This window comes from Aaosphaeria arxii, assembly GCF_010015735.1.
Source record: "Aaosphaeria arxii CBS 175.79 unplaced genomic scaffold BU24scaffold_19, whole genome shotgun sequence".
NCBI lineage: Eukaryota > Fungi > Ascomycota > Dothideomycetes > Pleosporales > Aaosphaeria > Aaosphaeria arxii.
The window spans coordinates 22,088-43,237 of record NW_022983492.1 but is presented as its reverse complement, the minus strand read 5'-3'; the positions used below and the strand labels follow the sequence as shown (position 1 = coordinate 43,237).

The following is a 21,150-nucleotide window of genomic DNA, read 5'->3' as shown; positions in this document are numbered from 1 at the left end:
GACAAGAATTATTGTGCAAGAATGAAGGAAGCAAGATGAGATGGAAAGGCGACGAGATTTAAGATTTATCAATCAGTGGGCGGCGGCTGCTAACATGGCGGGCGATTAATGATGTTTAGACAGCTCATGACACCTCATAGTGGTGCAGATGGATGGGTGGTAGAGACCAGAACTTGATAGGGAAGGCACGCGAGACGTCATCGCCCGTAGCTTCCTTCCTCGTCATTCGTCCCTCCCACATCATAACTCTGTAGCTCCTGCCTCGTGATTCGTTAGCTTGACTTGCTCTTTCCATCTCATGTGCCCACCAAGATACTGTTCCCTTCTCGACCAGTCACGATGGAGGGATATCAGCACAGCCACATGAGCGCCACACTTTTCAGCGCATCAAGGGTTTCTTTCCTGAGGTTTCTTCGGCGAACGCGACAGATTGGCCAGGCCAGAACGGAAGAGATTTCACGAGTACCTTTGCTAGCTTGATAAGATGCATTAGCAATTGTATTCACATGCAATTGATTTCCTCTCACTATCAATCTTTCAATTCTTATTATTATTATTATTATTGTTGATATTACGAGGTACATGGTAACTCGTCTGATGAACTCCGACCTCCGACGCCTGTCCAGATCCAGAACGAGCTAGTCCATATACGTCTGCCTCTGCCTCTGCCTATGCCCAACGACGCGACACACCAAACTCTCCCCTCCCATCAGTCAAACAACAACGAACTACTCGTACCTTTCAATCCATCACTATCACCAATATCACCCCATATACATACGGCCATAAAAGGAACACCTCCTACCTCCTCTTACTCAATCTCAACTCCCGTGCCCAAACGGCATGCCAGCGCACGATATCACATCCAAACATGACAGACATAGACACAGGCACCTCCAAAATGCAGCTGGTTGACTGGCTCGATGACCTATGCGCTCGCTTCATCATCAACCTCCCCCACGAAGAACTCCTCTCCGTCGAGCGAATATGTTTCCAGATCGAGGAAGCTCAATGGTTCTACGAGGACTTCCTCCGTCCCCTCGACCCTTCCTTGCCCTCAATGAACCTGCGCCGCTTCGCCCTCCTCATGTTCCAGCACTGCCCGCTGTCCGCCGCATACCCTCAATCTCTGCATGAACAGGCCTACGACAACTTCCTCGCCTACAAGACCCGTGTCCCCGTGAGGGGTGCAATCATGCTTAACTCCGACATGACCCATGCCGTGCTCGTCAAGGGTTGGAAAAAAGGCGCAAAGTGGAGCTTCCCTCGAGGCAAGATCAACAAAGAGGAAGCCGACCTCGACTGCGCCGTGCGCGAGGTCTACGAAGAGACTGGCTATGAGTTGAAGGAAGCTGGCCTCGTGGGGCCCGAAGACCAGATGAAAAAAATCGTCGTGTCAATGCGCGAGCAGGAAATGATGCTATACGTCTTCCGCGGGGTCCCAATGGATACCTACTTTGAGCCCCGAACCCGCAAAGAGATTTCCAAGATCGACTGGTACAAGCTCACCGATCTTCCCACTCTTAAGAGGAACAAGCACGCACAGCAAGGAAATGCGCAGGAAGGCATCAAGGACAATCACTTCTACATGGTCGCCCCCTTCCTCGGTCCCCTCAAGGCTTGGATCAAGCAGCAACATCGGCTTGACAAACAAAAGGCGAAGTCTGGCCCCGGCGCACAACATTTGGCCCCTCCCGTCCCGGCTGCTGCCACAGATACCGAGCTCGAGGGGGATCTGGGAGAGACAACGGCGGATGAAGCGGCCGTTCCCGAAGACAACCTGGCCGGCCTCCTTGCTAAACTGGGCGGTCGCGGTCATCGAGCGAGCGATGCGCTGCCAGAGGTTTCCGATCAGGTTGGAGAGCAAGTCACGGTAGACCCAGCTGCCGAACTCAAACGTCTGCTCAGCGTGGGCGCAGGCTCAGGTCTACTGGTACAATCGCCGCCCGTGGAGGCTCCCACTCAATCCAATCCGCTGCTAGCTATGCTTCACGGCAATAGCAATCCGGTTGCCCAACAGCAGCCTCCCATGACACCATTTGATCAATTCATCACGCCCATTCACCCTCAGAGTCCCCATGGTCAGCGCCATCCTCGCCAACCCCACCTTGACCAGATGGCACCTCCGCCCCCTTATCCCCTTAACTCCCATCAAAGCGCGCCTCCATTCCGTGGTCCCCAACATGTCCACATGCCTCATCAACCTCATAGAGAGTCTCAGGCGCCCCAGGTGCCCTTCCGCGGCCAATTCGTGGCGCCGCCTCCTTCCCTCCCGGACAACCCTCCTTACCCGGTCGGAAACCCCAATGTCCAACAACTTTTCGGCCAACAACCGCCGCGGCCCTATCAACAGACTGGCGACCCCCAGTTTGCACATGCGTCTCAGTCCTCGAATCACCAAGGGCCACGAATACCGCAGGCCACCGACTTGCCTGCGCCGAAGCTCACAGCACACGCATTGGGACTACTCAATTCCTTCAAAAGTCAAGAGAAGCCGCATCCACCTCCACACCTCCCACCGAGTATTGTTCATGAAGCTCCACAAACACAGCATCAGCCACCAGTTTTGCATCACCAGGACTCGATCAGCTCCCCTCCTCATATCTTATCTCACCCTTACGCTCCAAGTCCACCCCCCTTCCAGTCTTCTCCGCCCAGTTCAACCTTCCAGCCCGTGCAGCCTAAGCCGAGGAGTGCACATCAAGACTCTTTATTGAACCTCTTTCGGTCGCCATCCTTGACCGCCGCAACCCCCGAGCCTCCCAAGACGGATGAAGCGCTTGTCGAATTGTCCGCCATGCCCACTACGCCTGGACATCCTGCATTGCCTGCGGAGCCTCAGCACAAGGGCCCACCGGCACCTATCTCGGCCCATCAGGCAAATCTTCTCGCTGCGTTCGGACAAAAGCCGAACCACCCAGGAGTTACCACAGCTACCGTTAGCGGGCCGGTGAACGTACCTGACTTTGAGACCATGAAGAGGAACACACACCTCAATGACGCAAACGGGCACGGCCAATCGCGCGGTCCGTCGCCAAATCAAAGGAAGAGTGCCGAGCAAAGGCAGTTCATCCCTCAGCAAATCCTCAAGCGTAACGATACGGTGGTCTCCCGAGAGAGCCCCTCCGAACTTGGCCCTCCCAGTAAGCATGCGAGCCCGTCCACTTCGAATGTCTCGACCCCACAGGCTACAACATTCAAGCCACACATACTGCGACGTCCTCAACCAAGTACATCTCCAGCTCCGCCCAGTAATCCAAATTCTAACCCTCTTCTTGCCCTCCTTGGACAGCATGCATCGCCTCAACCTGCTCCGGCACAGCTTGCGAAGACGCCTCCCGTGCCAGCCGGACAATTGGTTAACGATCGTCGAAATGTGTTGCCGACGGACCAAAAAAGCGCACTTTTGTCCCTGTTTGGACAACCACCCCGGGTCACAGCGTCGCCAAAGCCAATATCAACCATTCCGGTTCCGCCTTTTGGTGTATCCAATCCTCCATCTAGCATCACTAGCCTCTCGGCGAATTCGCCTTTGCCTGGCAGTCCCGGCCCGGCTGGCAAGAGCGCTCAACCTCCCACTCCTAAGAATCTCATGTCAGGCGTCATCAGCCCCGTCAGTCCACTCCCAGGGCAGGGCAGCCAAATGAACAGCCCGGCGAATGCCGCAAGCCGAAGCCGAATCTCCAGCATCGGCGAGCCAGGGCCTACGAACATTGTAGTTCCGCCAGCCCAAAGCAATAATCATCTTATCGAGGAAGGCGGACTCACCAGTTCAGGACCTCCAGGTCTCAGCGACAGACTCGGGGCTATCAATTTAGACAAGGGAAAGGTCAGAGCCACCAGCCCTTCCGCCACGGACAAGAGCTTCCTTCTCGGTTTCTTAGAAAACGTGGCGAAGGGCAGCGGGCGGTGAGCGGTGCACTACGATTAGATAACTCTTCAGAGTTTTATGGCGATTTTTCTTAGGTGGAGTAGTGGCATAATTTTGGCCGGATTCATTGCTCGGAGTTTTTGCTTAGCTGGGGTCACGTTTATTCATTGGAAGCATTACGGTGGTGAATGGTATCTCATATTATTTCATGATGGATTGGGATTAGGAATCAGGGATCAGGGATGAACGAATTGGCCACCTAGGAACAGTCTAGGGCATGGGCATCTCGTCCCCCGAGCGTTGGCCTGGGGTTGAGGGGGAATCGTGAACGACTATTATTTTGGGAGGATCCAGGTAGAACCCTATAAGTCATGCATGCTCATGGAGCCCACGAAAAAAAAAATAGAAATACAAACTCAATCAGATATCGTTTATCAACTATATTTCCCCTGTGTGACTGATTGAATGAAATATTATGTAGATGCGCCGCGTGGGTTTTCATCTCCCATTTCCTTCTATTGCGTGCAGGAACAATTACAGAATGCAGTATCCCTCCAGCCCCCGATCTGCTATTTTCTATTTTGAAATCACTCTTGATAGGTCTATCTGCATCCTCTAGTTCTGATGGCTTTGTAAATTTCGCTCAAATGCTGTTTCTGGATTTTCATGGATTTTCTATCGTTTTGGCGTGCTATTTTTGCTTGAGAAACGAGTTTGAATTGCAGATCGGTGTTTAACGTTGCGATGGAAAACAAAATCTGCAAAAGCATAAATCATGGAGAATGACATCAAGAAACACACGAAAAACTGGAAGAAGATCGACTATGATGAAGGGACTGAGCTTGTTGGCTACATGGTTCAGGATGGAGGCCATATTCCTGCTTTCTGAGGTGGCGCTACGCTTCGTATATTTCTTAAGTTTAGATGAGCAATGTCCTAATGTAAACACAATACTCAAGCTCTAGAGGTTATGGTAGGAAAATGGTATTAGTGAAATATACAGACTAGTCTTATAAAAGGGTTATCTCGATATCCTAAAATCCTAGCATAACAGACCTGAAAAAGGATTCACCCCATCTATGGTTTCAATATTGAGCTCTACTATCTCTCTGACAGCTGTGGGCATATGAAAGCCGTATTGTCTTCCAATGATTAAGCATTTCACAAGAGCTTCATAGGCATGCTTTTGGACAGTTTTGCAGTGCTCTTGGGATATCAAAGCACTCGATGTGTCTGGTAGTGCCTCTTCAATCAGAAAGCGGTAGGTAAATGGGCTGACTTGGCAGAGAATCAGGCATGCTGCGGGAATCATGTTGAAAAACCGGTCTTGTTCTTTGTCGTGGGAACGCCGCGCAAAATGGAAAATAGGGTGAGTTCCAACATAGGCTGATACCGACAAATTCATTGGCGCACGCTTTGTTGGAACTATCGAAGGGTTGCGCCTCGTGACTCCCTCCGATATAACCTTCATAGAACTCCGCAATCACTGTTGAAAGGAATTCGACCGGTCGCGGATCCAGACTCTCAAGCATGGCGATCTGACTTGTAAAGAGAACTGTCGACCGCTGCACGCTTTCTATCATGTTTCCCTGCTGGATGCAGCTATCAAAGTCTACCAGAAACCCACGGACTCCATAGTGCAAGAATTGCTCCGCTCCTCTGGCATAGGCGATGGAAGCCCAGTGGGAAGATGACCTGCCTGTGATGGCGTCCCCAACTCTCCATTGGCGTCGAACGGTTTCGAGTTTAATTTCCGACCCTACGAGAAGAGAAATTGCCAATAGGGCTTCAAGATCAGCGTCAGATACCCCTTGAAATATAAGGGTCGGAAGGTCCGTCATGGAACTCAGTCTACGAATTAACCACATTGATGGCATGTCGAAAATGGTCTGTCTAGTGTAGAAGTAAAAAATGTTAGGGAACTTTGGAGAGACTCGTGGCCGATACTACCTGGATATTTGTACTGTTCTTCGATCAATGCTGGAATGGCCCGTATTAGAGTCAAGTGAGTGTTGCAGTCCATGTAGTACATGGATATCCCTTCTGTACTTATCTGAGGACTCTACAAAAAGTCATTTGCCGATTCATGGGCAAGATTGACGATATCCTCTTCAACCTTGACTAACATTCTACAGGGCAGTAGTCGATCTTTCGTCACTTCGGTTGCCATGAGGTTGTCAGATGGTTTCACCCCCACTACCACTGTCAACTCACTTACAGTAAGAAGTTGGGCAGCGAGAATGACCCATCGAAGGAGAGAGACACGCTCTCCTTTGTCTTCGATCCGCCGGAGTAGCCGTTGATAGATCCCACCAAGTCCCTTGGGAACACCACGAAGAATTTCCTTGACGTTAGACCAAATCCTGCCCCGAAGTTCATCAGCAATAAATCCGACCCATTAAAAGGTTCCTTTAATGCCAACCAATAGACTTTGCTGCATTTGCAGCACCATCTCATCTGAAGGCACTCGCTCAGATGCTAGTTCGGCGACCTGGGCAAATATGTATCTCCCGACGTTGTGGGAAACATCTGAATCCGAGTCGTCCAGTTTAATGCGATGATATCGACTCAGTTTCCTCTCCTAAAGGGTCGGCTGGGGGCGGGAAAGAAGAATGAGATTTAGACATGGGTTTGACTTGTCTTTAGATTTGGATATGCAGTCCTCTAGAGCCTTAAGAAGCTGCTCGAGAGATCCTTGTTGGCGCTCGTCTAGTCCATCTACTACACACACTACCTGGCAAGACCCTTTATGCTGAAGTAAGGTGAGGAACAGCCCCCACAAGGTGCAAAAGCTGGAAATGGCATATCTCGTAGGTTTAGAGCTATCAAAGGGATTTGAAATGCATTGTGCTAGGTGAGGCTGCAGGGTAAGTCAATCATGTATAATGCCTCTCATAATGGCCACTGCCGTGTTTCGGTTCTGGTCACGGTTACTACAGAGATAGCAAATGAGAACATCATGGATCGAGTCAATCACTAGCTGTAGCACCTCGGTAATGTAAATGGCGAGCATGCCATTTCCTTTCCAGGAACTCATTAGATCCAAAGAAGTGGTGGATTTGCGTACACAAGCACTTTTTAATAGGTACGATATTTTATGAGCTAGTCGCAAGTGCCGATGATCTTTCTCGTTTTCAAAACGATTGGAGATTTTCGGTCAACTTCAGGTCGGGCTAAAAGCAAAGCATGGAGAGCCGTTGAGGTTGCCGGATATGTTTCTGTTACCACAGAGGCGGATCTTGTGATCGTGGGTATTAAGGACAGGACCTCTTTGGCACATGAAGCAGCTGCAGTGGCAGCAGCGGCGGCATAGGCATGCCGGAGGTTTGAACGATGGGAGTCTGCGTAGTAACAGATTCCTCGGATGGCCAGATATTGAGTGGCATCTATGAAGTCAACAGCGGCTGCGTCGAAACAAAGGATTCCATGCTCTCACGTCAATTTGTCTCGTGTCGAAGCGTTACACCTCCACTGGTTTCCGGATGCGACTAGGCCGTAATTAACTCTAGGGTTCTGGTTCGCGTGAGGTGGCAGATAGAGACATTGACCTGAGTCGCAATTGAGGCATACGCCCTCTGCAGTTTCGATTGTTGTTTGATGATAATTATGGTCGGATAGGACATCTTGCTCTAGGTTTTCATGCGCCGTGGCGGTGTGCTTTCTTCCCGTCTCGGAGATATATAGAGGTATCTAACTTTCGCCGAGAAATTGGATAATTGCTGCCTTGCCTACAGCTGTGAGAAGTAGAGTAGACAGTGCCTTACACGTACCGCCGCTGGTAGATTGGGGGATCATATACAACCTCAGTCTCCAGATCGTACTGAACAAAGCATGGCTGGGCAGCGGTTGGTTCTCCCACAACGACATCACCGAGGAAGAGATTTTCTCTGGTATTTGGAACTCCTCCTCCGATGTAGACTGAGAGTCTGAATCGAAGGGATTTGAAGCTCATGTATAATTGTTTGGCGACGACGACAGTAGAAGAGATAGACTCAAGTTTACCAAAGGTTGGAATGCGATTAAGACATCATGTCCGCAGATACTACCCAGAACATAGCTATTGGTGTCATGTACGGTTGGACCCAGAGGCAAGCTGGGATGAATATGATCCAGTGTAGCCTTAGATGCGGCCACCTCGACAGGCAAAGCGCAAATCCACCCAACAGTATAGTCATCTCGAGAAGCCATTGCTTAATTTAGCTCGAAAGAATGGTAGTAACCCTGATGAGTGGAATAGTTGATTCAAGGAGAACTGATTGGCGAGAGTGGGTGGCAGAGCGCATATGTGCAAGATGTACGCAAGTAGATTTGGCTCAGCTCCCGTCCGCCATTTGACACTTATACAGTATCTTGGCGTCACCAAGACATGATTCCCCTGTGACACTGCAACATGTCCTGCTGTCAGGTGTGTCCGACACTAGCTGGACGCCAAAACTAGACTGTCGACTGTGCATACAAACTTCCTTGTCTTAATTTGAATGATAGAAGAATCTATTGTGTAAACCTTTGTAAAGAATAGTTGGTTGCGCAGATGTAGTGATGATTGTCCGTACAGCGTGCAAGAATTGAAGTCACCACGCTCAGCGATTCTACCGCCTCCTTCAGTGATTGAATATCTACTCGCCATAGCTAGGGTTCTAAAAAATCATGGCTGTTTTTGTTTCAGTATGTTCGTTAGAGGTCTCACTTTGTCACAGTGTATAAACTTGAGTGGATCGTGCTCGCATCTAATTAAGCGTCGACGGACCGATTTTCTTCAAGGATTAGGTCCACGCGGAAGGGATATTCACATAAGATCGTAAAGGAATTATATGCCTATCTACAAGATACCATGCCGCTTCCTTGTTCTCATGAGTGTGCATAGGAATCCCTACGTGGTTAGTGTTTGTACGCAGTGAAACGGGAAGATACGAAGTGTGTCCACATAATAGGTATTGGCAAGAGAAAGGGCCAATATGAATTTCTATAAAGGGTTCACGTTTATATATGTATACAAATATATAGTATACGAGTAATGGTCAAAGAAGACATTTCAACCAAGCCAGCACGATTGTTCATCACCAACACAGAGGATTAGACGCCTCTGCAGTAGGGAGCATCACAGGCACGACCCGCAATCGGTGGATAGGTAGGGAAGATAGATATTTGACTCTGTCGATAGGTCTCGGGAGGTAGGTTGAGAATGCCTCGATCTCTTTCGGCAGCCCTGATCGATCTATCTATGCCCTGCCTAGTGCCTTTCCCCATACACGTGATCCCCGAATAGCCTCATCTATCCTGCTACACCACAATGCTTCGTAGCCAAAGACGTACAATGTCTGTCTGCTTCTTCGACCCCTTCCATCCGATGGTATTGCCATTCATTGTCCTCTCAGCCGTTTCACAACCTTTTTTGCGCGGGCTCTGGGATGCCTACCCGCCAGCTTCATTTCTTCCTGCTTGGTTGGGCCTACTCATGTGTAGTTCATATCTAGCTCGACGTAGGTTGGCCTCCACTATAGCGAACTCCAAAGGATGCTATCATTTCTCCACTGTAGAGCATTTTTACAGAAGTACAATTGAGTCATGCTCTTCCACTGGTGTCCAGACGGATTGTTGATAGAATTGTAGCATATGAAAAATTATATGCACACTAAATACCTAGGAAAGAGTCAAGTATTTCTTTCCATCTTGACGGACCTTGGGTTCTGAACCTCTTGAATGTAGTTGGTCAGTATGTCATGACTTGCCGTTTCGTTTTCGTCGTTGTTCTGCTCTAGGTCGAGTCCTGCACTATCTTTAGGCACTAGCTCCGCTTGAGCTCCATCTTCGAAGGATGGCCTCCCATTGTCGAGCACACTGCACATGGATTCTTGCGGATTTATTAATGCAACGGCATCCGTTTTTGACAGTGAATTGCTGTGAGAAATCTCAAGAACGTTGTTGCTGCCGCTAGGTAGCTTCTGTAATGCAAATAAAGCGATTTCTTTCACATGGCCAGCGATGTGTCGACGAAGAGTGTTACTCCCAAAAACAGGATCGAACCTGCTATCTTCATCTTCGTCTTTATCATTGTCTTTCGTGATCTTGCAATCGTCGCCAAAGGGACACTTAAGAATCTTGTCGTGAATTGCAGCTGCATTACTGAGAATCCAAATATATTCCTCGGGAGTGTTATGCTGTTTTCGTTTATGCTCCAGATATTGGACCTTTTGTTCGAAAGTGATGGCTTCATGAGAAGGCGCACCACACTCCCATGCATGCGGGTACGCGTTCTCCATACAATTGCTACATCTTAACCCTATTCAACTTACACTCAGTATTATTCCCTAAACTACCTACCACGTCATGAAGATCTATAAAAAGAAAGCGTCTCTTACGTTCTTCCTTGAACTTCTATTTACTAATAATTTTTAAGTCATGCTATAACTTCTAAATTACCTTACTATACTACAATACGTTCAAGGGTGTAGATATAATTTAGGAACTTGAGTACATTCTAAGTCTGATAAAGATTTATGCTTGTACTATTGAGTAGTTCTACTGTCTACATTAATCAAGTGTATAACAAAAGGTTTCCTTATGAGGACCCTAATAAAATACGTTCTGGCCTAAGGCATCTGACATATTCTAAGTGTATAACTGCATGTGTTGCTGAATTTTCTTTTTCCCGAGATAGTAGCTCAATACAGTGGCCTTGATGCTCAAATGTAGCATAATGATGTTGTAGTTGTGTCAAATTGCCGAAAAGAGTCCATTGTAGAGTACGCCACATGTAGAGGCAGTGTGCAACATGGTAAGCGTGTTCGCCAAAGACAGTATCCATTTTTGAGAGAATGTGCGGGTCTTGTGGTACTTCTGTATCCGGGGTTCGAGATTGGGAGCTATACCATCTCCACGGTTTGGAATACAGGGCTAGTGAATCGTCCAGTAACTGAGCAGAGTAACATTCTGGAGGTGTCCATGCATAATTCATCAAGTCGAAAACGCAACCCTTTTCCAAGGCTTCCTCTGGAGTACTGCCACATGTTGCAAATGTTCCGTCTGGCATGGACATCGACTGATGTGAAGCGGGCGCCCCCCAAAGATGCAGTGGCAGAGGCAGTGTTACACCTATTATAACGCCGACAATGAAGACAACGGTGCCGAATAAACAGATTCCGCATACTGATCGATGAAATAACTTGTCTTTGGTCGATATGTCGACTAAGACATCTCCGTCGTTATCCTCTGACTGGGGGACGCCCGAATAATTGTAGGGGGCCATGAAGACGATGATCGGGTAGGAAGAAACTGCTGAGAGACGAAGAACTGAGTGAGGGAGAGGTCTATCTGAAAGGAAAGAGAGATAATTAGGGCAAATGAGCGAGCCATGTGATTCTACAAGCGGTGAAGAGGTTAATTAAAAGCTCAAGGGTCGTCAGTTCGTATTAACCCCTCCCCAGAACCCGAACCGGGTAGCATCTAGACCTTTGATTTATATTATAAACGACACCTATATTTCACGCAACACGCCAGTAGTCACTTCTCCAACTGACCAATTTACCAGGATTGGCATAATTTGACCGAGTAGAGCATCAAATCAACGAAGCTTCCGTGTCAAAACGTATCGTTCTAGTTGCTAACCAGCAGTGAACTTCCTACGGACACCGTATTGACGACTAAGTGGAGATGTAGTGCTCATTCGTATTGTTGGAATGTACAAGAAGAATGACCCACCCTTATCATTTTACGATCGATCGAGCGTTTCGAGTTTGAGATAATTTTGGCTAGAAATGTGCCTATCAGCTTAGAAGACTGGGGATCTACATGGGGAGAGTGTATACGGGCTGCAACTCTCTTAGTCAATTTGTCAAGGTAATCGTCAAGATAAACAGTCATGCCTATGAAGCATGACGGGGAAGATGCTCAGTTCGTACATGCCAACCCCATGTACGCCCAGCGTGTCGACTCAAACCCGTCGTCCGCAATGCTATAGACATATAAATGTGCCGCCTGCTCTCATGTTACTTTCTGATGCACAACCAACATTCATCTCCTTTACCTCCTTTTGAAGACTTTCAGAATTTCCTACCAAGCAATCACTCAAAATGAAGAGCTCTATCATTCTCTCGGTCCTTTGCACTCTTTTTGTCGCAGCGAGTGCTCTTCCAGCTCCCGACAACGCTATTGTCATCGAGGCACGCGAACCCGCAGCAAAGCCGGAACCTTGGGTCTGCCACAATTGTGACGAAGTTGAGGAGAAATAGGCTGTCAAGGATATATGACAGTCTCGCCATCACCACACGAAGCTATCAAAACCACTCCTGAATTTTTCGGTTCTGCATTCCAGCATGCCCACCGGAAACAACCAATTTCGACAGCAGGCCGACGATGGCTAGCACTTGCGTGGATGGAAATTATCCTGATCAGTAATAGGGGGATATACTCAGGAAGCTTGGACCATCCTTCGTCTATCTCGTTCAAGTACCTCAATACAACCTATCGCTGTGTCCAAACTTGCCGTTCTTTTTGCTTTCGTGACTGATCCATTTCTCTTCTACCTTTCCTTCCCTTCCCAGCTACACACGCAAAGTACATGTTCAAATCCTCATGCGTGAACAATATCTTAACATGAGTGCATTGTAGATCCCATGAAGTTTTGAGCTCCATAATCCTAAGATGAGTCTCCGTCCTGGCACGTTTCTCCGCTAGATTTGTAGTCCTATGGCTATTCCAAGGGTGTAGAGACGGCGAAACTATAATAGCTATGCGCTAGACTAGCAGGAAAGACACATGCAATCCAATGTACACAATCTGGTAGGACTTGGATAGAAGTAGATGAGCTAGACCTTCGCATGAACCCAAGAAGTATTCAATGGTGAATATCAGGGTTCTCATTCCAGTGGTGAAGTAGCGTTTGTGAGTTTGAGCGGCGATTTGTCTCTGCCCAGTCCATCAATTTGCCATAATCCCGACAACGATGGGTTGTTCCCCATCCAAGAGCACTGACGAGACCAGGGTGGCCCGGTACTGGCTCAGCCAAATCTAGGGCCGGATCCGCGGCGCATAAAACAGCTTGTCGTAGGTACTCGATGCAATGATACACGTGGTCGATTTCTTCTTCAGTTATGTTGGAAGTAGAAGCAACATCGGGAGTAATTGCACGAATCGCTTTGTCAAAATATTCTCGTACTGTGAACTGGCAGACGATGAGAACAAGTAGTGTTTTAATGGGTGTTATGTGATAAGCATACCAGACAGTGATACTGGTGAATGCCAGACACGCTGAAGTCTTGCTTTTTGTCTTGCTTCCCGTGAACAGGATTACTCAGTGAGACAAAACCTCGTCCCTCTTTGCAAATCAGCATATACAAGGCCTGCTCAAGTTCCGAGACATACTTGGGAAAAGACTTTTCCATGCTGCGTCAGATGTTACTGTTGGAGGTCCGAAGAAAAGTTTGTTATTTTCAAATGGAACACTCGTTTCTGAGACTGTATCCTCTTTAGTCAATAGTGTGTCAATCGGACATTGTGTCTGGCTTATACTTACAGCGTGGAGCTTCTCGGTTGAAAGACCTCTCCCTGAATGATGTAAATGATATTAGAGGATTAGGGGAATGATACATAAACAAAGCTCCAGTAAATACAAGGATAAAAAAAGACAAGACCGACAGCTGGATTGACCGCCGGACTGCACACATTTCTCTAACATGAAAAGTCATATTTTATGAGGACAGACAGTCAACACTGTAAGTGAGAACTTTCACCTTTCTTGATAAGGTTCCAGGTTCTGGCAGGTTTCTTTCTATACTAGCGCAATCTCGTATTCTTTTGGACTAATTCCTGAGTCGAGCGATGACTGATCGCAAGCAATTTCCCGAAGTCCCCGCATTGATGTTCAACCCCTGCGCCACTTGTCCCCAGAGCGTTACCCGAGAATGGTTCTAAGCTTTGATCTGCATCGCAGATAACAACCTGGCAGAATTCATTAGCTTTCGCCACTGACACAGTAGAAAGTGGTACTGTACCTGTCGGATGAGGTCTAAGCAGTGTCCCAGATGAATACGAAGGTCTTTCTTAGCAGGGTTGAAAAAGCTTTCACCGCTATGTTCCGCTGGATCGGACATAATTAGGGTCGTAAATTGAGACCTCAACATTCCAAGGCAGTGGAGTTGATGAAGCATACCGAGACTGTGCATTGTCTGGGCCCCGGAGCTGTCCGATTTGAAAATATAGCCCTGGTTCTTGGGAAGTAGCTCATTCTCCCAATATTCTTGAGCTTTATGATCGAAAGGCAGGGCTCGAACGTCTTCTATAAATTTGTAGCGTATGGATGCAACAGAAACCGGTCCTAAGGGTTCATCGCGGTGTTCCCACCGGAAATGAAAAGCAAACGTTAAAATAAGAATTAAGGCGACAAGTACAAATTTCTGGTACGTTGGCGAATAATAAGAGATCATCTTGATCAGTGAGTGTTTCTAGCTCCCTTCTGCTGCTAAAATACCAGACAAGCATGGTCAAGCTTTTATAAGCAGTCCAGAAGCACTAAATACCAAGGAACAATATTCCGAACGCTAACTTATTAATCCAGCCCTCAAATGTCACCTACGCTTACTTACAAACAAACTTTATCATTACACCTTTTCTTCCGATTTTCTATTGTTATTCCGATATGTTATCATTTCATCGGATTTTCTTGGCTGTTTCGACATCAGTAGCCCTAACTCTGTGTATTCTGATTATTGCTGGCCCAACTGAACCAAAATCCGAAACACACCCAGAGCTCGCAGATATATCCCGGATTTTTATTACAGACTCAGCTTTTGTACGATGGGATAACACTACAAGCGAGAAATGGAACGCCGTGCTGCCTTCGAACTTCCCATTGGAAAAGACGGGACTTGTAATCACAACAGACCTCAAGAACGGGTCGCATACATGGTCGGATATGTCCCTGTCCCACCAACTTCGCTGCCTGGTGTTCATTCGCCAGGAGCTGATGTTTCTTGCTTCATCTGCGAGCTATGTATCTACCTTTCGGGATCATAGAGGGGAAGACTCGCCATACAATTTAGTTGCGGGATGTTTCGATTATCTCAGACAGGTGAGCACTAATAGCCAATTCCATTCAGAATTTTGGTACTGAACAGTCTCGTGCAGAGCATCCTATGTGCTGCTGACTCTACTTACATTCCATCCTTTCACGAAACGGAAGCAGAGGGAAATGGATTATGGCGTACTTGTAAAGATAGCGAGCCCTTGTTTGAATGGATGCGATTATCCTTGGAATTTGGCGAGCCTTCGGTGGAGGTTATCTAAGAAACCCCAAAACAAATTTGATACCGATATTCCTTCTCAGATTATATGATCAAAGCCGTATTTATTTATCGTACCTACAATCCAACACTTTTAAGTCTTTGTAAATTGTCTTGAGCAACTCCAGAAGTAGTTGCATCCCTTGTCTTAGCCCACTGAACTATCTTATCGAAGTCCCGGCAGGTGTGAGGTTGTTCGAAATCAGGCATGATTCCATTGATATATGTCAGTGGTAGTGGCGTTAAATCTCCAGTACACATGATATTCTGTCGCAGCGCCTCGATGCAATGTTCTATAAGCTCTGTAATTAGTTCGATGTGTGCCATGTACTCAGATATATAGATTGCGAAACATGCCAATGTGGATTCTCCAGAACGGCCTTGTCGATATAAGACTACTGTAGTAATCACTATGAACGTCTTTACGAATGAGGTTCTGCACAATATCTTGGTAAGTTCTTGTTGTCGGGCAATGACGCATCGGATGTTTACTTACCAAGCAATGTAAACTGTGGAAGACCTCGATCCTAGATAAATAAATCATCAGCTGATACGTTCAACTGACGAGGCGCTTTTCATCCTACTCTACTTCATAAACACCGGACCTGTTGAACCGGTAAGGTTGCCCAGGAAGCGATGTAGCCTCCTCAGGCATGACGTAGAACGCTTGTGCTGCACAACCTGTCAGTTGGTGTTGAAGACCGATTAAATAAGTATGAATGCGACGTACTATCTAGATTGACGATATTGTCCCAATTAGCATCGATCTCTGGGGAAGGAGGGCCCACGAAGGTCGGCTCGCTAGGATCGTAACTGCGATACAAGGTCCCATTTTGGAATGATCGAATTCCCGTTGTGAACTTCTTCTCGACAACATCGATAGCAGAATGGGCAGCTTCTAGAATCCCGAAAAGAAATGAATCAGCATTGAGTTAAGCCGCAAGTCAAGGAAAGGTACAATCCGATCAAATTATGCTTACCTAGGTCAGAAGCCCTCCATGGCTGGCAGGAGATCCTCCGTGACGCAAGCTCAACGCGTAGCAAAAGGACAGTTACCACTACACTATAGACTGCCAGGGAAAGTATTGAAAATGTCCAAAGCTTGGATAAATTCGATTGATGCTGATTGTTGGCACCTAATCGCTTTTCTTCTTTATAGACCTCTATCGTTGTGCTCTCGGAAGAATTTCGTGGCGTGTTAGTGTCGCTGTGGAACAACAGCTCAGTTTCACGATGAGCCATGTTAAGAGATTCAAAGCTCAACGTTGAACCTTGAGTACATGAACGTACACATTCAAGTAAGAGGGGTGGCAGCTGTCACGTGTTCCTAACCCTCTAGCTCAATACTACGGCGTAATTGTTTATGTTCGTGCTTTGCTACATTGAGACGCAAGCCTCCCAATATGCAACAAGTAATACGATGATGTCTGTGTAATTTGATGTACGAATCCTGCTAGCTTCAATGCCTCGTATTTTGATACTCGTTGATTTATCAAATACTTATATAGGATGTTCCATAGGTCGATCAGGCTGCGTCATTTTAGTCTAATAAACGTGCTTGGACAGTCAATTCCAACTGAATAAATACGAGTTGAGCCGTTGTAATAATCGGGGGTAGCACCGCACCGGTGACCGAACGCCGAGAAAGATCGTATCTTGTCAACGCACCTGGTATGGCTGTCCGAACTAGACTACTCACGGACCCATGAGATGTAGATCAGCTCAATACCTTATTTATTGATAACGCTGATGCTCACAGACCGCCTAACTTCACGCAAATTAGAGTGACAAATAGTACGGAGTAGATACAATCGACTGCATGCAGCGCAAGCATTGGAACGCATACCACGTTCTCGAATTGTACCTAAATCCATCCATGTTCGGGACTACAACTTGCCACAAGCATTGCTGAGGGACAGCTACGGAGCGCAAGAAGCTGCGTACAAACAAACATGTACGAGCTTCCTTCTCATTGAGAGCCTGAAATAGTCAACACAAATTGCGTACGATGCGGATAATAACACAGAGTAGGAAGTTATCACGTGTCATTCCATTCACACTTTTCCAGCGATATCAAAAAGTGATGAATGACGAGGACGAGCAAGAAATACATGACGGCGAACGAACTGTCGAACAGCAACATATCCTCGAGACCTTGGCAGACAAGAAGAAGTCTGTCAGATTAGGTTACGCAGTTTCCTTCTTCTCCGGAGCGCTATCTGTACTCCTTCTCTATACAATAGCTGTCTTCTTCATACTAAAGCCGGAAACAAATGATGCTCAATTGACGCATCAAATCCTACCATTGCGCAACGACTGTGGAAGGAGTCCCACCGAAGCTCGGTCGTACAATTGCCAATTCGACGTCCTCTTGGGTTCTTGGTTACCGGCCCCATGCCACGACGCGGACTTGATGGAGCAGTACATTGCAGATGCGGTTTGGAATTGGTATGAAGACCCAGAATTTACACGTCTCATTCCGATAGACACAATGCGCATGGGTGAATATCAGGGGAAAGTCTGGACAAATACAAGCGAACACAGCGACCATTGTGCATATCTCTGGATGAAACAATTCCGCGCTGTAGTAAACAAGAAACCTATGGATGATATCTCTGCACGATACGGACACACGGAACATTGTGTGTCTAAAGTTAAAAAGCCAATAGTTCCTAGCGAAACGGTTTATGGGATTATCCGATACGGAAAATGCGTTTCTTTCTTCTAGTACAGTATGGATAGAAAGGGTTTGCTCAACAAGTTGCTTAAAGGAAACGTTGTAGTTCTCTGAAAGATAGTAGTTAGGATACGAATGGTCAAATGTGAGCATGCTTCTGGATTGAAAGATATTCTTCTGCGTCGTCTACCAGCACAGGCTGCGAAGCCAGTTGCCCCAGACAACGGCCGAAGAGGGCAGTTACAAACTTTAATATTAGGAAAAGGTAGCAGGACCCTAACCCTTCCCTGAAAGTAGAACTGGGTATCAATCTAGATAATATATTTTGGTAGGCATAAAACGAATCGGCTCTATTATATGGATACATAACAAGTACTTTGGCGCTAGAAACGAGAAAGATATCAGGGCAGAAATCCAAGTTCTGTTCCAAGAAGAGAGGGTTCGGGGTTACTCATTCTCTGTGCATCTAACTCCCAGAGCATCTGCACAATTACGTCGTGCTCTCCAAGGAATGGGGGTTCAATGTTGACTCCCTCATTCAAAATATTGAGTGACACCTGCTCTTGCCAATCTATGGAACCGCTATCAAGAATGCTCATGTCTGGGCTCGGAAGGTGAGCTCCAATTACCTCTGGCCCAAGCTCATGTGTTATGTCTGGAAGGAATATTTGATCAACCAGCTTTGGCGTTAGTATTTGCTCTTCCTGTTGCACTTGAGCATGATATGCTTTGATTGCTTGGTGAAAATTTGCAAGGATATTGTAATACTGTTCTGCCTGTGGGCTAAGACGCTTGAGGTCCCCGAGCACTTGTAAGGTCTTAAGAAATGCCGCCTGTCGATTAGTTCTTGTGTCCCCCGTCTCTGCGAGGAACGAAAAGCCGAGAACGAGCCCAGTAGCAAACATCCATGCCCTACGTTATACTTTAGTAAAATGATGTTACATAATGAACATGAGTCCTCACTTACTTGATGATGCACATATTGCCCATCAACTGCCCGGATTTCATTACCTGGTAACACATTTGCGCCATATATGTAGCTGCTTCGACACAAGCATCAGCTAAACGGGCAACTTTGACGTCCGTTGTTGGGTCTCGATGTAAGCTATGATGGTTCTTGATCGAGCTGCGGGCATGCCTCGAGAGCTGAGGGACAACGTGCTGTATAAGGAAGTGGCGTGTGACGATGATGACACTGAAATAATAGACCCCAGAAACATGGATATTTCCGATAGTCACACTTTGACCTGAAACCATTGTTTCTCCGTCCAGCTGTCTTAGAATCGTTGGAAAGCTGCGACTGCGCTGCTGTAATGCCAGCAAAAGCGTTTCGGCTTCGCTGGAATTCAAATCTCCGGCGGCAGATTTAGTAACAGAAACGTCTAGAATAGACGTCACTTCGTACGCGGCCCCTAACGCCAGGGCCTTATACTTAACGTCTGCGGTCATAGAATTGTCATCGATGAGATGGCTGTTAGAGTCCGAGGGAACGGGTGAAGTGCTTGTAGGCCGGCCAAGAATAGAATTACAGATAACATCAAAAACGCGCAAACTTTTAGCTGTACGTAGCCTAATACAACAATTAGCGCCTCACTCGATCTGGTACACGAGGATCGATGTTAACTTACCTTTTGTCTCGAGAGTCCGAGGAGAGACGATTATAGTGAGTGGACACGCAAAGACCCAATATGTCAGCAGATTTGGAAGCAACTCCCAGATACATAAAAGCGGAATTGCGGCGGCAAGCCCCGCACATGTAGAATGCCATCAATATGAACACCCGTACAAGATCAAGACTAGGTGTTTCTAACATTCCCTCTAAAGCCAGCTTGCGAGCGAAGGAGAATAAATCGGCAGCATATGTGACATCTGCTCTGCTACGACCACAACATTGGGCTCCAATGGCGACCATTAAGTAAAGTGATGCTGATTGTAGGCTGTTCAGTCTTTCGGCAGTTGGCTCCACCTTATCCCCAATAGTTGGACAATGTAAATTCAACATTTGAGAGACTTCTTCCCACGAGTACAAGTCCAGGAGACCAGCAGACTAGCAAGGAGTTAGATATTCCGAAATGAAGACAGAAAAATGAAACAAAACTCACAGCATCAAGGAAGGATTGAATGAACGATATTCTATCTTCAAGGCTCATGCTGTCATAGAAAGCACTCGATCCGATTGATGTTGTTTCAGCTTCAAAGAGTCGATGGCTTTCTTGAGCGTCTGTAAAGCAGGATGTTCCTGCGTTTCGCTCCAACGTTCTTTGGAGGAAACGTAGAAAAGAAATCGCCGCTGTGTTTCCGATGAAAACTACGAACAAGGTATATCGTTAATATATTCCGAAATTCGTTAATATATCTTGGGAGTATGGAAATGCTCGCAAGTACAAGGAACGATGATTTATAGGTAGTGAATCACGACGTACCCTTCTCCCCATTCACGCTTGATAGCATGACCGGCGGTTGATCCAAAGAATCACTAGAAGAGTCCTGTGTACTGTCTTCAATGTACTCTTCCGGTCGCGTCTGTCTCGTATCTGCATCAATGCTACATGGACTACTCGGTGATCTGACACACTGATCATTGCCTTCCCACGACCCGTTTGGTGATATCAGTGCCCGTTGAGGAAGATTCGTTGTAGAGCAGGTGCTGGTATTTTCCTGGGAAACATGCTGGAGAGGGACAGAGCTAGTACGCGGAAGAGGATGGTGCCGCCGGCCTGCCGTGTAGCAACAAGATCTAGTATTTCCCTTTCTCTCACATGCACTGCAAGGCTGTTCTCCGTTGCATCTCTTTTTTGAAGCTTTACATGGGTCGCATGCGCGTACGACCCGCTGGCGATCCTGTGGCCTAACCGGTCGACGAGGCATAGCGGAATTAAGACAACGGATGTAGTTACATAAGCTCGATTAATCGTTGATCTTGGTGGTTTCATTAAGAAGATTGCCTGGATCGAGTTATTATCATGTCCGCAGATATCGACATTGAAGCGAATGAATTTCAAAGTGCGGTCTTTGCCGCACATGTAACGTGCGAAAACCTAGGTATCGTTGGCAACCCCAGATAAGTTGGAGCAGTTGGAGATAAGCGTAGTGCGGGGGCGCGGGTAATGTGGTGCAGTACCCGAACAGCTAACGAATACATGTCGGTTAATGCACCATTAGTTATGAGGGGGGCGATTAGTATGATTTGATGACGGAAATGATATCAGATACACTTGCGTGCATTTTTAGCTGAAAAGAAACCCCATAGCTACAACATCTACAACATCTACAATATGTACCTTCTGTCTGTGAAAACTACTCTAGCACCGATCAATTTGGTTTAG

The 21,150-nt window shown here is 47.0% G+C and overlaps 9 protein-coding genes across 9 annotated transcripts; 2 read left to right on the top strand and 7 right to left on the bottom strand.

The window, feature by feature from the left end:
* Window positions 1-703: 703 nt before the first annotated feature.
* Window positions 704-4,289, top strand: BU24DRAFT_429404 (uncharacterized protein). The gene has a single exon (XM_033529724.1). It carries the CDS (start codon window positions 872-874, stop codon window positions 3,911-3,913), a length of 3,042 nt encoding a protein of 1,013 aa, XP_033376722.1. The 5' UTR covers window positions 704-871; the 3' UTR covers window positions 3,914-4,289.
* On the bottom strand, window positions 4,142-5,748 carry BU24DRAFT_415926 (uncharacterized protein; the record flags this gene model as incomplete). Its single annotated transcript, XM_033526335.1, has 4 exons — window positions 4,142-4,233; window positions 4,673-4,807; window positions 4,928-5,013; window positions 5,285-5,748. 4 exons carry the CDS (start codon window positions 5,746-5,748, stop codon window positions 4,142-4,144), a joined length of 777 nt encoding a protein of 258 aa, XP_033376721.1.
* A 1,257-nt stretch (window positions 5,749-7,005) lies between these two features.
* BU24DRAFT_437926 (uncharacterized protein) lies at window positions 7,006-8,059 on the bottom strand (the record flags this gene model as incomplete). The annotated part of the gene is made up of 5 exons (XM_033530229.1): window positions 7,006-7,044; window positions 7,097-7,275; window positions 7,336-7,561; window positions 7,671-7,818; window positions 7,848-8,059. 5 exons carry the CDS (start codon window positions 8,057-8,059, stop codon window positions 7,006-7,008), a joined length of 804 nt encoding a protein of 267 aa, XP_033376720.1.
* Window positions 8,060-9,283: 1,224 nt separating this feature from the next.
* Window positions 9,284-11,117, bottom strand: BU24DRAFT_415924 (uncharacterized protein; the record flags this gene model as incomplete). Its single annotated transcript, XM_033526334.1, has 5 exons — window positions 9,284-9,320; window positions 9,551-10,138; window positions 10,193-10,206; window positions 10,292-10,300; window positions 10,476-11,117. The coding sequence occupies 5 exons, from the start codon at window positions 11,115-11,117 to the stop codon at window positions 9,284-9,286; spliced, it is 1,290 nt and encodes a 429-aa protein (XP_033376719.1).
* A 1,587-nt stretch (window positions 11,118-12,704) lies between these two features.
* On the bottom strand, window positions 12,705-13,458 carry BU24DRAFT_415923 (uncharacterized protein; the record flags this gene model as incomplete). Its single annotated transcript, XM_033526333.1, has 4 exons — window positions 12,705-13,031; window positions 13,087-13,184; window positions 13,232-13,324; window positions 13,383-13,458. The coding sequence occupies 4 exons, from the start codon at window positions 13,456-13,458 to the stop codon at window positions 12,705-12,707; spliced, it is 594 nt and encodes a 197-aa protein (XP_033376718.1).
* Window positions 13,459-15,288: 1,830 nt separating this feature from the next.
* BU24DRAFT_326588 (uncharacterized protein) lies at window positions 15,289-15,438 on the bottom strand (the record flags this gene model as incomplete). Its single annotated transcript, XM_033522988.1, has 1 exon — window positions 15,289-15,438. A coding segment is annotated over one exon (150 nt), but the record flags the coding sequence as incomplete, so codon positions are not given.
* Window positions 15,439-15,727: 289 nt separating this feature from the next.
* On the bottom strand, window positions 15,728-16,389 carry BU24DRAFT_468979 (uncharacterized protein; the record flags this gene model as incomplete). The annotated part of the gene is made up of 3 exons (XM_033532567.1): window positions 15,728-15,819; window positions 15,878-16,045; window positions 16,128-16,389. 3 exons carry the CDS (start codon window positions 16,387-16,389, stop codon window positions 15,728-15,730), a joined length of 522 nt encoding a protein of 173 aa, XP_033376716.1.
* Window positions 16,390-17,467: 1,078 nt separating this feature from the next.
* Window positions 17,468-17,791, top strand: BU24DRAFT_330804 (uncharacterized protein; the record flags this gene model as incomplete). Its single annotated transcript, XM_033523028.1, has 1 exon — window positions 17,468-17,791. A coding segment is annotated over one exon (324 nt), but the record flags the coding sequence as incomplete, so codon positions are not given.
* A 434-nt stretch (window positions 17,792-18,225) lies between these two features.
* BU24DRAFT_475544 (uncharacterized protein) lies at window positions 18,226-20,863 on the bottom strand (the record flags this gene model as incomplete). The annotated part of the gene is made up of 5 exons (XM_033532906.1): window positions 20,248-20,863; window positions 19,927-20,132; window positions 19,453-19,871; window positions 18,792-19,394; window positions 18,226-18,736 (listed from the first exon to the last, which is right to left on the bottom strand). Exons 1-5 carry the CDS (start codon window positions 20,690-20,692, stop codon window positions 18,226-18,228), a joined length of 2,184 nt encoding a protein of 727 aa, XP_033376714.1. The 5' UTR covers window positions 20,693-20,863.
* Between the last annotated feature and the right edge of the window lie 287 nt (window positions 20,864-21,150).

What these genes read in the sequence shown, in the direction of transcription:
- BU24DRAFT_429404 (XM_033529724.1), top strand. Translation starts at nt 872, where the DNA reads ATGACAGACATAGACACAGGCACCTCCAAAATGCAGCTGGTTGACTGG.